The sequence below is a fragment of the Rhinolophus sinicus genome, linkage group LG04 (assembly GCF_036562045.2).
Source record: "Rhinolophus sinicus isolate RSC01 linkage group LG04, ASM3656204v1, whole genome shotgun sequence".
In the NCBI taxonomy this organism is placed as follows: domain Eukaryota; kingdom Metazoa; phylum Chordata; class Mammalia; order Chiroptera; family Rhinolophidae; genus Rhinolophus; species Rhinolophus sinicus.
In genome coordinates, this window is record NC_133754.1 from 57,799,315 (window position 1) to 57,813,203 (window position 13,889).

The 13,889-nt window shown below is 39.1% G+C and overlaps 2 protein-coding genes across 2 annotated transcripts in view; both read right to left on the reverse strand.

The window, feature by feature from the left end:
- Positions 1–13,889, reverse strand: part of AP3M2 (adaptor related protein complex 3 subunit mu 2) — a 51,571-nt gene that overhangs the window by 23,775 nt on the left and 13,907 nt on the right. The gene's annotated exons all lie outside the window — the stretch shown is intronic.
- On the reverse strand, positions 620–1,005 carry LOC109452805 (large ribosomal subunit protein eL32). Its single transcript, XM_019742035.2, is given in 2 exon segments — positions 620–879; positions 882–1,005. Coding segments are annotated over 2 exon segments (384 nt in total).

Here is a 13,889-nt window from a genome sequence, read left to right on the forward strand (position 1 = left end):
ATTAGCCCTCGTGAATGCACCTCTGATAAAAGAGACCCCAAAGAACATCTTTGCGTGTCCCACCATGTGAGGACACAGCAAGAAGATGGCTGTCTATGAACGAGGAAGTAGATCCTTACCAGACACTGACTCTACTGGCACCTTGATCTTGGACTTCCCAGGCTCCAGAACTGTGAGAAATAAGTGTTTGTTGTTTAAGCCACCCAATCTATGGTACCTTTGTTATAGCAACCCCAACAGACTAAGGCATACCTCTTTTACCGATTCCCTCCCATCTCTCCAGTTGAATCTTTTGCCGTACCGCCCCTCTCCTCTGCTTCTGGACCCCAGAATATATGGTTTTCTCTGCTTAAAAGGCTCTTCCCTTGGTCTTCACATAGCTAGCTCTTTCTTCTTTCAAGTTCTACTTGTGTGACCTTCTCAGGGAGTCTTCCATTACCACCTTATCTAAATGTATCCCCCTGCCCACCATCTTCCTTTTCCTCTGCCACCCAGGCTATTCTCTAACCTTTATAACACCCATCACAGCTTGTTATTACTATATTTACTTTCCTGTCTTTTTCTTTTTTTTTGGAGGAATTTTATGGTTTTATTAAAACACAATTTGCACACACACTGTCTATTCATTTTCTTCACTGCACAGCCTGGCACTGGGATTGGTGACTCTGATGGCCAGCTGGGCTGCTCCTTCCACAATGGCTTTGCGGTTCTTTGAGGAGACGTTGTGAGCAATCTCAGCACAGTAAGATTTGTTGCACATCAGCAGCACTTCAAGCTCTTTGACACTGTGGACCAGGAACTTCCAAAAGCCATTGGGCAGCATGTGCTTTGTTTTCTTGTTATTCCCATCACCAGTGATGGGCATGATGATCTGGCCTTGAATCTCCTGCGCACCCTGTTGTCACCGCCTTGGGGTTTCTGCCAGTTACGCTTGATTTTGACGTACTGGTCTGACTGATGCTGTATAATCTTCTTGGACCTCTTTTTGACAATTTTGGTCTTCATGGTGGTCAGAGGGCAGCCATGATACCGAGTAGGAGACCAGTGCCACCTCCGTAGGTGGCACAGAGGAAGCACTTCTCTATTGTCTTATTTCTCTGTCAGCCTTCTCCACTAGAGTATGTGTGTCTTGATCGTGTCTGTCTTGCTAACCCTTATAGCCATTGCCTAACCCAGTACCTGGCACCCAAGAGGCCACAATAAAGGTTTGTTAAATAAATGGGCTGTTCTTATCACTTCCTATTCACTTTATTGGTGAAGGAACAAACCCCACCTTAAATAAGATGGCCATTTCCTAAGATGGCCAAATATATGATACCCAACACTGGACAAGTGAAATTGACAGCAGTTTATTAGTGACATATATTCACAGACCAGGGAGGAGGACATTGCACACCATGTAGGGCCTCATGGGGGTTGTACCCTAGAACAGCGGAAATCAGCAGGGGCTGTGAAAGTCAAGCTTTGCAGTGACAAAAGGATGGGATGACCCTTGATTCCTGCAAGACTATGTAATTAGCTTGTTTAAATAATTTTGAGAGCTAACAGGAAGGTGGAATCCATTCGTTTAAGCACTACATGGAACACTAGTCCAGCTGATAAAGGAATTAGCCAGACAGGGAGATTTTACTGCTGTTGGGGATATATCTGGTGAGAGTAGGGAAATTCATAGTTAGGGTCCTATGATGCTCAAAGATGTCAAGGCAGCACTTGAAATTTCAGGTCTTGCACTACATGGGCCTAGTATCTGGACAAGAGACATACACATATGTCTACACATAACCAGGGGTAGGGAGTAGGGGGAGGAGATGTCTCATTACATCACGGAGTAAGTGAATTATTATTATGCTATAAGCCCTGTGATGGTATATGTAAGTACAATATGAGCAACTAGTAAGTGTTCAAAAACAGATCATTCAATAAAACTGAATTCCTAGCCTACTTTGGTCCTATCCTAAATAGGAGCCAGTGGGGCTTATGTTTCACTGCATACAACAGAAACACAAATAATACTGGCTGAAACAAGATATAGGTTTTTTCCCCCTCACGTTATAAGAAGTCAAGAGGTAGGAAATCCAGGGCTGGGATGGCAACTTCACAACAAGGATTTAGGCTTCTCTTAGGCTACCATTCCACCATTCATAGAGTGGAGTTTCGATCCTCATGCTCACGTTCCTGTTGCTGTGGCTCCACTCCTCAGGCTGTATTCCAGACAGAAAGAAGAAGGAAAGGCAAAGAGCAGAACGGACATGAGCCAGCAAGTCAGCTCCCTTTATTGAGCTTTTCCTGAAATCCAGCTTGTGCTTTACTACTCAGAATTGAGCTAAAAGAGGTCCTGGGAATGTTTTTAACCGGGCACATCACTAGCCCCCCAAACAGGGCTCTGTTAATAAGGGGGACAGGAGAATGGATATTGGATAGGCAACTCATAGACTATCCACAGACAGTGGCAGTGAATAGAGCAGCGATAATCAATGAATAGATTGGATATTTTACATAAAGTCTGTAATTGAAGGACTTAGGGAAGACAGACTAGAAAACAGGGAAACTCCATGAGATAGCTTTTAATTAATGTCGACAGGATATATTAAAATAAGAAGACAAGACAAAAACATGTTCATCTTAACAAGAAGGTCCAGCAAGTGATGGCCAGGGAGGGGGTAATGTGGTCAGCTCTGGTCTGAAAGGGCTGTAAGGATGGCAAGTGGGCGCAGGGTGTGATCTGTCTGATGGCGTGATAAGTTCCTTGGATCTCAATGTCCTTATCTGTAAAATGAGAGGATTGGACTAAATTATCTCCAAGATCTTTTCCAACTCTTAAGTTTCTGTAACAGCGGTCTTCATTTACTTTTCTTTTTTTAGCAGGGAAATCTTTTAGACACATGAAAGCTTACGTAGGAAATAGATAAAGAAGATCTGCTCTGATTGACACAGGGATCAGAATTCAAGAGTTCCACCTCCTTGACCTCACTCTTAGTCCCCATGGTGGCCCCTGAGCTCCATGGAGCACACTTCTACCTAGTTTCATCAATAACATTAATAAAATAAAATTTTGGGTATTTATTGGTAAAAAGCAGACTACAGATATAACCGAGTATTACTGTCAGGGAAAATTGCTTTTACTTGTTATTAACAATCTTAAACACCTTTTAAAAACCATTAAGTTAAATAGAGTTTCAAACTGTGATGCTCTAATGTGCCTCTCATTTAAAAACACAGGGAAACATTCATCAAACCTCACAGAAAAAAATGACAGAATTTCCTCCAAAATATACTTGGTAACGCTGGGGAAGAAAGGAGGTTGGACTGTAAAGAAAAGTTTTCAGAGTAACATGCTTATATTATTTCTAGATAGTTATTTAGATTAAAATTATTCTCAGATTAAAAAAAACAAACCTTCATTTTGCAAATACTTGTTTCCCGTGTGCCAGACTTAGCTGCTTCCTGTTTACCGAAAGTAATTATTAGTAAATGGAAGCAAAGACCAGAAAAATGTACCTCTTTTCAGTCACCTGCTGAACTTCCTTTCCCTTCTACTTGTCACTCTTTCAGCATTCTCAAAGTTTTTTAAAAGTCCTTTTTAAACTTTAATATATTTAAAAAAAAAAAGGTTTCAATGAGATCTGGAAGTTATCCTCAAATTTCTACCTCTAGCATCTACCTTTTTTAGTATTAGATAATGTTTTATGACTACTCTGATTATTTTTCCCACCCACCCAGAATCTTAAGCATGTCTCTGTCTCCATAATAGCTCAATATACCTAGTTTTGCTGTCTCTCTTTCTTTCTGTCCCCACTGGCGATTACAAGCTTCTGCATTTTTTTCTCCACAGCATCCCTCTTCCTTCTGATTCTGCTTTTTCTTTCACCACAGTAATCATTTTTACTTCCAAATAGGTCTGGAAAACACCATCTGTTCCAATCTTAGGATCCCTAGTGCCGTGTGTAGGCTCAGGGGCAATACTCTTTGAACCCCAAATCCCAGATATTTTCTCATTGTTAAATTTAATTTTTGTAAAGTTCCTCCACAGACTAAGTAAACCATATTTAGATATTCATTCAGAGTAATACACAACGTTGAAATAAATATTTTAATAATACATTTAAATTAATGTTGTTTATATAATTGTGTCGCTGTTTCTTCAGCCAGAAGGTGTCTGTTTGAATGAGACTCGATCCCTAGATAGTTAACCACCTTCGTCCTTACTCTAAGGAACAGGCCCAACTTTTAAACTAGCGTGGTAAAGAGCTTTTTGCTCCAACAACGGGGACAGACTCGGTAATAAGCCTTAGCTACAGAAGGTGGTGCTATTGGGTCTGAGGGGGGAAGTGGCTTCTACTAGAACTCCAAGAGCAGAGTTGAAAAAAGAAACCCGGGATTTCTAAAGTGAATTCCCTCAGTTTGGACACTACACTTGAGAGTGAGACTTCTAGTGACTCAAAGAGTTGGAGGCAAAAGCAGAAATGCTCTGGGATGCGTGAATCCGAGAGGAAATTCATACCAAAGCTACGGGTGGGTACTCCGGCTGGGCTCTAAGCATCGAGGGGCACCTTCTGGGGACAGGGCGCAGGGCGCGGAGAAAATGCTGGGCGGAGAGAAAGGGTAGCGATGAAAACCAAATGTCTTTCATCCCCTGGAGACAAAGAGGTGCCTTCTTTTGACAACAGCTGCCAGTGCCACACACACCATACGGCGGGCCAGAGGGGGAGGGGAACCCAGGAGGAGAGTGTCTCAGGCGGGACCCGCTCTGACTTTCAATAATAGGGTGGTTGTCATGGTGATGAACCATACATCTAAAAGGGGTGGCTGAAAGGACCCATTGTTCTGGAGTCAGGCTGCCCGGGTAGTGCCTGTTTCTATGAGACACCTTTAAATACCTCCCTTGGTTGGGGGAGGTCTGTCGACCAGAGCTGGGAGGGTGTCATCAGGAGCATCACGCCAGGACCACGTACCACAGATCGCAACGCCACCTCGGCCCGACACACTCCGCGAGAGGAACAAGCAGCCACTTGCACTCAGAATAGCTCCCTCCCACGCATGCATGCCCCAGAAATCAGCGTAGGACATGTGTGCTCACCCCTGTCCACACACACACACCCTGACACACGGTTAATAACATACCCGGCTCCCACCAGGACCCGAGTAGGTCGATGAACTGGAGACTTAAAATAACAATGCTGGAGGAAGAACCAGTAACTCCACACATACTTGCTAAGGTCTGGGGCCAGGGGACTGGGGAAAGCCCCACATAATCACTTTGCAGTCATGCTGGAAGAAAAAGGAGAAAATCACGATATAAAGAAGAAAAAAAGTTACAAGGCACCGTTGCAATTTTTCTTGTAAGAACAAACAATTGGAAAAAACCAAAAAGTCTGTCCCTGGGGGCTGGTTAGATAATGTGGGGGCACATCCCTGTGATGAAATATTAAGCTGCCATTAAAAAATACAAAGCAGCTCTATATGATTATGGAGAGATATGGAAATTTTCCGTTATATTCTAAGTGATAAAGCAAGGTGCAGAACAGCGTGTATGTGTGTGTGTGTGTGTGTGTGTGTGTGTGTGTTTGCATCCCTTGAAGGAATTGCTTCTCAGGAGGGCAACTGTGGGATAGCTGACGTAGTGGGGTGACGAAGAAAACTTCTTTTTCATCACACAATCTTTTGTACCTTTTGAATTTTGTCCTATGAACCATGTATTACCTTTAAAAAAGTAAATAACTTTTAAAAAGAACTTTAACATTGCATTTGCTTGAACACTATCTAATGAGATTTGCATCTGAAAAAAGGCATCTGAACTTTTTTTAATGCTTTAATAAATATTAATTGCAAAAGTACACATGTACAAGCGAATAACATTAAGTCACAGATACGTAAAGGTAGTCACAGTGGCAAGTGAAACATGAAAATACACCCCTCCCAGGAGCCAACGGTATAATCCATTTATTATTATATCAAATTAATCACAGGGCTTCCAAATTTTTAAAAATGTGATATTACATTAGAGTGATTTTCCTAATTACAAAATGGTATATAATCAGTGAAATGGACTATTGAACCCCAATATCATGGATAATCTTTCCACACAGATAAAAATAAAAATTGTTATTTATCAATGACTTACTGAATAATGATAGAGTTAACAGCTATTGAGCAATTACTATGCACAATAATGAAAAATGTGTTGAGCTTGAAATGCATTATTTCTTTTAATCTTCCATGCAAAGTTTGCGTATTTTACAAATGAAGAAACATGCAGAAATGTTCTTCAATTTACCTAATATCACACAGCTAAGAAAGCTGCACAGCCTGGATTTGAATTCATATCTGACTGACTCTAAAATCTGTGTTCTTAACTTCTACATCTTACTTTTTAAATTATGGTAAAACTACAGGCTCAATATTACTCTCTAATCCTGTGGTTTCACAAATGGAGTAAAAGGTACCTAAATATTAAGAATTAGGCTTTATTTGAGGAAACATTGCTTCTATATAGTGTAGTGAGTCTATAAATTTTTAACTCACACTATAGCTTTGTTGTGCAGAGTAAATAAGAGGTCTTTGCCTTGTGTATAACTAATGTATGGTAGTCTTTATTCAGGTGTCCATAAATAAAATTGGAATACAGACATGCTCATCCATTTATGTATTGCCTATGGTTGCTTTTGCACTACTATGACAGAATCTAGTACCTGTAAGATAGACTTCATGGTTCACAAAGACAAAAATATTTACTATTTGGCCCTCTCCAGAAAATGTTTAGATCTAGAGTTAAGGTCATGCACTCAGAAAGGTAAAAGAGGAAAGGACTTTAATAATTTAAAATACTATCCCCATTCTAAAAGTGTTATTTTTATATCCATTCAAGTATTCCACTCCTGTTCAAAATTATACATTCAGGGCTTTAGCACTGAGAAAATTATATCAGTTCTTACAGAAAAAGAATGAAAAATTGCAGGTTTCATTCAGTCCCAGTGCTTGTTTTTTCTTTCCGTGAGATGCTAGCTCACTGATGAGTACATATTCCTTTGTTTCGGAGTCTGTTCTTAACCAAAGACCTTCCAGGAAAAGAAAGAAGCCAAGGATATATGATGCGTTGCCAAAATGAAGCAGTTATTATGAGTTGAAATATATAGCTTGTGATATCATATATGATAGATAGTTAGAACCAGCTTAGAGAGATGATTGCCACTGCTTTCCTTAGAGTTCAAAGAATTACTATATTCCTTTTTCTCTTCAAAGGCTTTAGTGGCTCTGAATAATATGGAGAAGTTTGTACGGATTTGTAGAAGAGAGCACATGGGGAAAGAGTACTGTGCCATTTGTGGGGCCAATTTCCACTAACCTTAGAGTAGAACTTTTAGGAAAATCAGTGTTGGGGTGGTATGAATCCAGTTACACCCTCCTCTCTGGGCTGGTCACCTTCCAGCCCAAAGCAATTGTTCTCTTATTGCACAACCAGAAAGACCTAAGTTATGCCTACGGACAGCACCTGCTTATAAGGGCCAAAAGTTGTAGGTGTCTCTAGGCAGCAAGCCAGATGACTTTGAGTTTTGTTTCTTTAAGCTGGGAAGAATTCTCTAGAAGCTCCTCCACCCAGCTAACAGCTGACCTGTGTTGGCTTGTTTAAAGCACTCATGAAATTGGCTGCTGTACAGAAGTCTAATGAAGCACTGGACTTACCAGTAGGAACGGAATACTTCCTGTGTAATTATGGTAGAACTATCATTCTGTTCCACATCACTCAGAGGTTTAGGCAAATGCTAGTTCTAGCTAATCAAAATTAAATTCTGACTGTATAATCTAGGGGGTGTGCATATGGTTGTTCACTGTACATTTCTTTCAAATTTTCTTTGTGCTTGAATTTTTTTTCTGATGAGATATTGGGGAAAAATTAGATTCTAATCTGAAAGCTCCATTTCCCCAAGTTTCTGAGGAACAAAACAAGACTGATGTTTGAGGAAATATTAGAACTTCTCATTTAAAAACATAGACTCCCCCACCCCTGGTAAAAACAAAACAAAACCCAAAAAAAGCCTCAATTAAGATCATAAAGTATTATGAATAACAAAAACACAGGATAGGATTTAGAAGCTAAAATAATTTCAGTGGTGTGTTCCTAAGCTTGAAAACACTTTGGGGAAAGTATTTTGTAATAAAACAATTCCCAGAATTAGTCTTAAATTATCAGAGAACGATAATAACACTAGTTGTGTGTGAGTGGAATGTTTTTTTTCCCTTCCATTTTCAATTTTAAATGCCATTACTTGTTTCTGACTCCCAGATTGCCCTCTTGTAGGTGTTCATTTACCAGATGTTCCTAAAGGGCCTCAATCCTATGTAAATGTCAAAGTCTTCTCTTTCCTTTTCTCTCATCTCCTTACTAAACATCCATCCGTGGGCATTTCTTCCACAGCTGCTAAACTACCCACTGACTTCTACTCAATCCATCTCTTAGCCCTTTCAGCATACATACAAATAAATAGAAAAGAATATAAAGTGACTAATGAACATTGTGCATTTAGTCAATTAGACTTAAAAAATTTTTTAGCTTACTATCTAATATTTATTCATATTAGTATACTAATATAGCACCCTAACTCCAATACCCCAATGTTCAAGAAGTGTTATGATTAAGTACATAAGGAGTTAAGTACTTATCTTACTAAATTAGAAAAAAATCTTTTTAAATCTACAAAAAGAAAAATGAAAATAGTAAGAATTGAAATTAATGAAGTTGAAAACTAATCAAGAAAAAAAGAGAAAGTAAAAATGGAAAAGAATAAGAAAGCTATAACCATTAATATAGAAGATATTTTTTAAAGTTTTCTTTATGGTGTTATAAATTATGTGGCAGAAGATCTGAATATCTAGATGAAATGTATACTTGCCAGGTAGACTGTAAATGACAAAAAATGACCCAAGAAAAAGTGGAAAATCTGAATGATCTATTTTCATAGAAGACATTGGGAAGATAATTAAACATCTTCTATTAGAAAAAGAGGAAAACAAAAACTGTTATCAATATCTTCAGAGAGATAAAAGAGATCCATGGAAAGAGAACAATATGAGAAAGGAGCAATAGAGAACAAAGACTAAGAAAGAACTCTTAGAAATTTAAAATATGGCTATCTTACTTAAAAATTCAATAAAACATTTGGGAGAGTAAGTCTAGAAATTTTCCAGAAAGTGTAAAAAAACAGACAAAAGTATACAAAACAGAAGAGAAAATACAAGAAAAATATGCAGGAAGTCTAATATCTTACAACAGGAATGTTATAGAGGATAGAGAAAATGGAGAGAAGGATCTTTTTTTTTCAATCTAGTATATTTCCCAGTATTGAAGGACCTGAGTATATAAACTGAAAGGACTCACTGAGTACCCAGGTCAAAGAATAAAAACCAACCCACAGTAAAAAAAAGAACGTACATGGATTTAAAAAAAAAAAGAAAGAAAGAAAGAAGGAAGGAAGGAAGGAAGGAAGGAAGGAAGGAAGGAAGGAAGGAAGGAAAAGGGAAAGGAAAAAAGAAGGAGGAGGAGGAAGAAGATAAGGACTGATGGGTTACTTGGTACATTTCCCCAGGTGGGAAATAATGGAGAGGGGCTATATAGTTCTATGAAAGAGTAAAAGAATAGTGATTTGAGCAAACAAACAATAGGCAATTGTAAACTTCAGGAAAAAGCAGAATGCTGTACAATAAAGAAAACGTCATCATAGTATGTTACTCAGTTTATCAGTGGTAAAGGATCAATATAAAGAACTTCTATACCTCAACAACAAAAAACCAAAAACCTAATTCAAAAATGGACAGAAGACTTGAATGAACATTTCTGCAGAGATGACATACACATGGCCAACAAGCATATAGTGATGCTCAACATCACTAATCAGTAGGAAACAGAAATCAAAACCACAATGAGAATCACCTCACCCCCATTAAGATGGCTACTATTTAAAAAAACAAACCTAAAATAACAAGTATTGGTAAGGATGTGGAGAAACTTGAACCCTTTTGCACAATTGATGGGAATGTAAAATGATGTGGCCACCATGGAAAACATTATAGTGGTTCCTCAAAACATTAAAAATAAAAATACCTTATGATACAGCAATTCACTTCTCGGTATATAGTCAAAAGAATTGAAATTAGGGACGTGAAGAGATATTTGCTTATAGCAATACTAGTCACACAATAGCAAAAAAAAGTGGAAGTGACCTAAGTAACAAACTTAAATCTGACCCAGAAGACTCAAGCCCTGATATCTAAAGGATCCGGGACAGAAAGAACACAAATGTCCTTGGTCTAACTCTTAAATACTCCTCACCCAGCAACAATAAAAGACAGTATTCACTTACAAAACCTAGGGCAGCCAGAGACCTCCTGGCTTGGACATGGCATAACCTAATGAGTAACTCCTCTAAATAAGAGGTTGCTCTTGATTAAGCGATATCTAGACATGGCACGGTCTACTGGGATATAAATCATAAATATAAGATTCTATGCTAAAGAATCATGACCAGAGTTATTTGGCTTAGTTTAGCTGTGTATCAAAACTCTACAGTATCTGGAGCAAATTAATTTGACATCTTTACTTCCCATGAACCTCCTTGCACCTTTGCTGCTGCCAGATCCAGGTAACGATGCTGCCTATATATCGCCTGCTGTGACCCACCTTGGAGATTCACTCTTATCTCCCTGCTCTCTAGAATATCTTCATCTCTGTGAACATATCCAGTTCCTACTTAAAAGTCAGTTGTGGGAGTGCCTGGTTAGCTCAGTTGGTTAGAGCGTGGTGCTGATAATACCAAGGTTGCTGGTTCCATCCCCGCATGGGCCACTGTGGGCTGCACACTCCTTAAAAAAAAAAAGTCATTTGTTGTCTGAATTAATTGATGCTTTCTGCTCTGACGTCTTTCTTTCTCTGTTAAATGAAAATGTGCTTTCTCTGCCCAATTTACACCACACACAAATGTGCTAATAGCTATCATTTACTGAGCGTTTATTTTATGCCAGGCATTGTGGGAATATGCAATCTAATTAATAACGCAAAACACTAAAAGGTAAGTATATTTATTTTACATTTGAGGAAACTGAGGCTCAGAGGGATCAAATGATTCACGAGGATCATAAAATTAGTAAATGCTATCGCTAAAATTGGATCCCAGGACTAACCCAAAGTCCACACTTTATTTTTCTTATTTTCATAAGTGATAAAGAAGTTAATGTCTATAAAATAAATTTTTGAATGTAGAAATGCAGTGTTTATTGTTATGCTTGATTTGTCATTATGACTTACAAAGCTTAAAGACATTCTTTGAAGAAAAGTTGTTCAAATTACCAAGCTATAACTGGACATGAGGTTTCTCCTTTATGGACATATTTCTTCTATGATTTCTGATCAGACGATTTCCATGATGTTGGGGTGAGGTTACCCCCAGACTCTCGGTGGACAGAGCTGGGGAATGTATATATGAACATATGTATGTATACACATATGTACATATATTTGCATTCACAGCTATGTTCATTTTATTATCCATCTATATATTGAAAACCATGAGTTCTCACAATACCTTTAAATCATCCAATTTTCTCTCTTCCCATTTTGTAACTTCCTTTTCTGATAATGAGAAAGCTGATTCCAATTTTCCTCAATGTATTTACTTTCTGAATCACCCCCTTCCCCCACCATATGTAATCAATCAATCTCCTGCTACTAATACCCCACCATGCAAATATACTTCTCACCCTGCCAGAGCTGAGAACATGCAGGCCCCAGCTCCAGCCCAACCCTCTCTGCACAGGTATCCACTTTGCTTGGCTCCACTAATGGTTTTTGGACTGAATTCTTCAGAAGAGAAAGAAGGAAAGCAGTCTAATAAATGTCTCTACTTAGCTTCTTGAACAACTGGAATACAGTTGTAACTGTTTTGAAGTCCTTGTCTGCTGCTTCTGGCATCTATGTCAGTTCTACATCAGTTATGACTGATTTCTTTATCTCCTGTTGTGGGTCATATTTTCCTTCTTCTTTGCATGTTGGGTGATATTTTTCTTTTATTGAAGGTCAGACACTGTGAATTTTACCTTATTAGGTGCTGAATAGTGTTGTATTCCTATAAATATTCTTGAGCTTTGTTCCCTGATGCAGTTAAGTGTGTTGGATATAGTTTGATCTGTTTGCGTCTTACTTTTATGATTTGTTAGGAGGGTCTGGAGCGGTGCTCAGTGTAGAGTTAATTATTCTCCACTGCTGAGGCCAAACTCTACCCACTGCCTGTGATACAGCAGGTTCCACTCTAGCTGATGGAAACAGACACCAGTCCTGGTCTTGTGTAAGCACCAGGCACTGTTAACTTTCATTCATTTGGATGGTTCTTTCCCTGGCCTCAGTTTCCTCACCCATACGTGTAGCTCAGTACTCAGCTGAAGACTCAGGGAGGACCCAAGGCAGATCTCTGGCATTGTCTCTCTGTGTAGCTCTCTCCTCTTTGGAATTCTATCCTAAGAACTCTAGTTGCCTTGTTCTTCCCCAACTCTCAGCCCCATCTCCTCGACCCAGCAATTCTACTGGGCTGTTTCTCAGTGCCTCCTCCCTGTGCCCTGGCCTGGGAATGCTCTCAAGGCAGTGATCTGAGGCAACTGCAACATTCGGCCCATCTGTTTCCTCTCTCACGGAGATCGCTGTCTATTGCATAACGCAAGTGTCTCGAAGACCAGTGTCTTATATATTTTGTCTGTTTTTGTTGCTGCTGCTGTTTCAGGTAGAAGGATAGATCTGGTCCCTGTTATTCCGTGGTGGGTGGAAATAGAGTAAAGCAGTACATATTTAAGATGAAAAAAATTTTAATTCTTAAACTCTTAACCCTCAATAGAGTTCTCAGTTCAGATCCAATGTCAACAGCTGGTATGTTAATGGTCCCATAATGTTTCAAAGTTATGAGATTATGAAAATATCCTAAGAGATAGGAAAGTGCCTCTTTGATCCTGGCTAAAGAATAGTGGTTAGAAATACTCGTGACTGTTCCTGACTATGATTAAACATACTTTTAAAAATGCTTAATAATTCTTACTGAATATCCACAATATATCTATAGCTATGTTCAAGCATTTTGGGAGTACACTGTCCTAAACTTAAAGAACTAGCAGCTTCACAGGGAGACAAGACATTTACAAATGTTAGATGAAATCGCAGGGTAGTTATGGGTAAGGTTCAGATAACTGATTGAGACAATGATTGATAAAATACCACATACCATTTCTTCCTGATAATGGACACTGGTAGAGTTTTCTGGCCCCGTTCCCCCCGCCCCCCCTTAAAACAATGATAATGCACTTCCGCTCAAATAGATTAACATTCTCATCTTGCCTGGTTCATTTGGCAAGAACAAAAAGTCTACATGCTGTGGCAGATACGGTAGATTGAATCTCTCGATATTTATTTCAACCTCCTTCTAGGGTGCCTTCTTGTATTGCAAAAACAAGAAGGCTAAAAAGTAAAAATGAATTTCCCAGACTCCCTTGAAGCTTGGGGTCTAGTATGATTTAGGTTCCACCAATCAGAAACTTTTGTGCAAAAACTGAATTTGAAAGTAAGTTAAGTAGGAAGAGAGGTATAGGCATTCATGTTTGCTGGTATGGACGGTATTGCTGAGGGTGGGCGTGGCTTTGAAGCTGACTGTTCCACTGGTATCGTTGATCCACTTGTCACAGCTAAGGCAGCTTGTGCTTGGAAATAATATGACAATAACTACCTGAACTCCTGACTGAGGCTAAGATTATGGTATTCTAGAGCAGTGGTTCTCAACGAGGGGCCCTTCAGTGCCCAGGGGCCTTTTAGCAAAGTCTGGAGACAGTTTTGATTATCAAGACAGAGGGAGTGCCATCAGCAC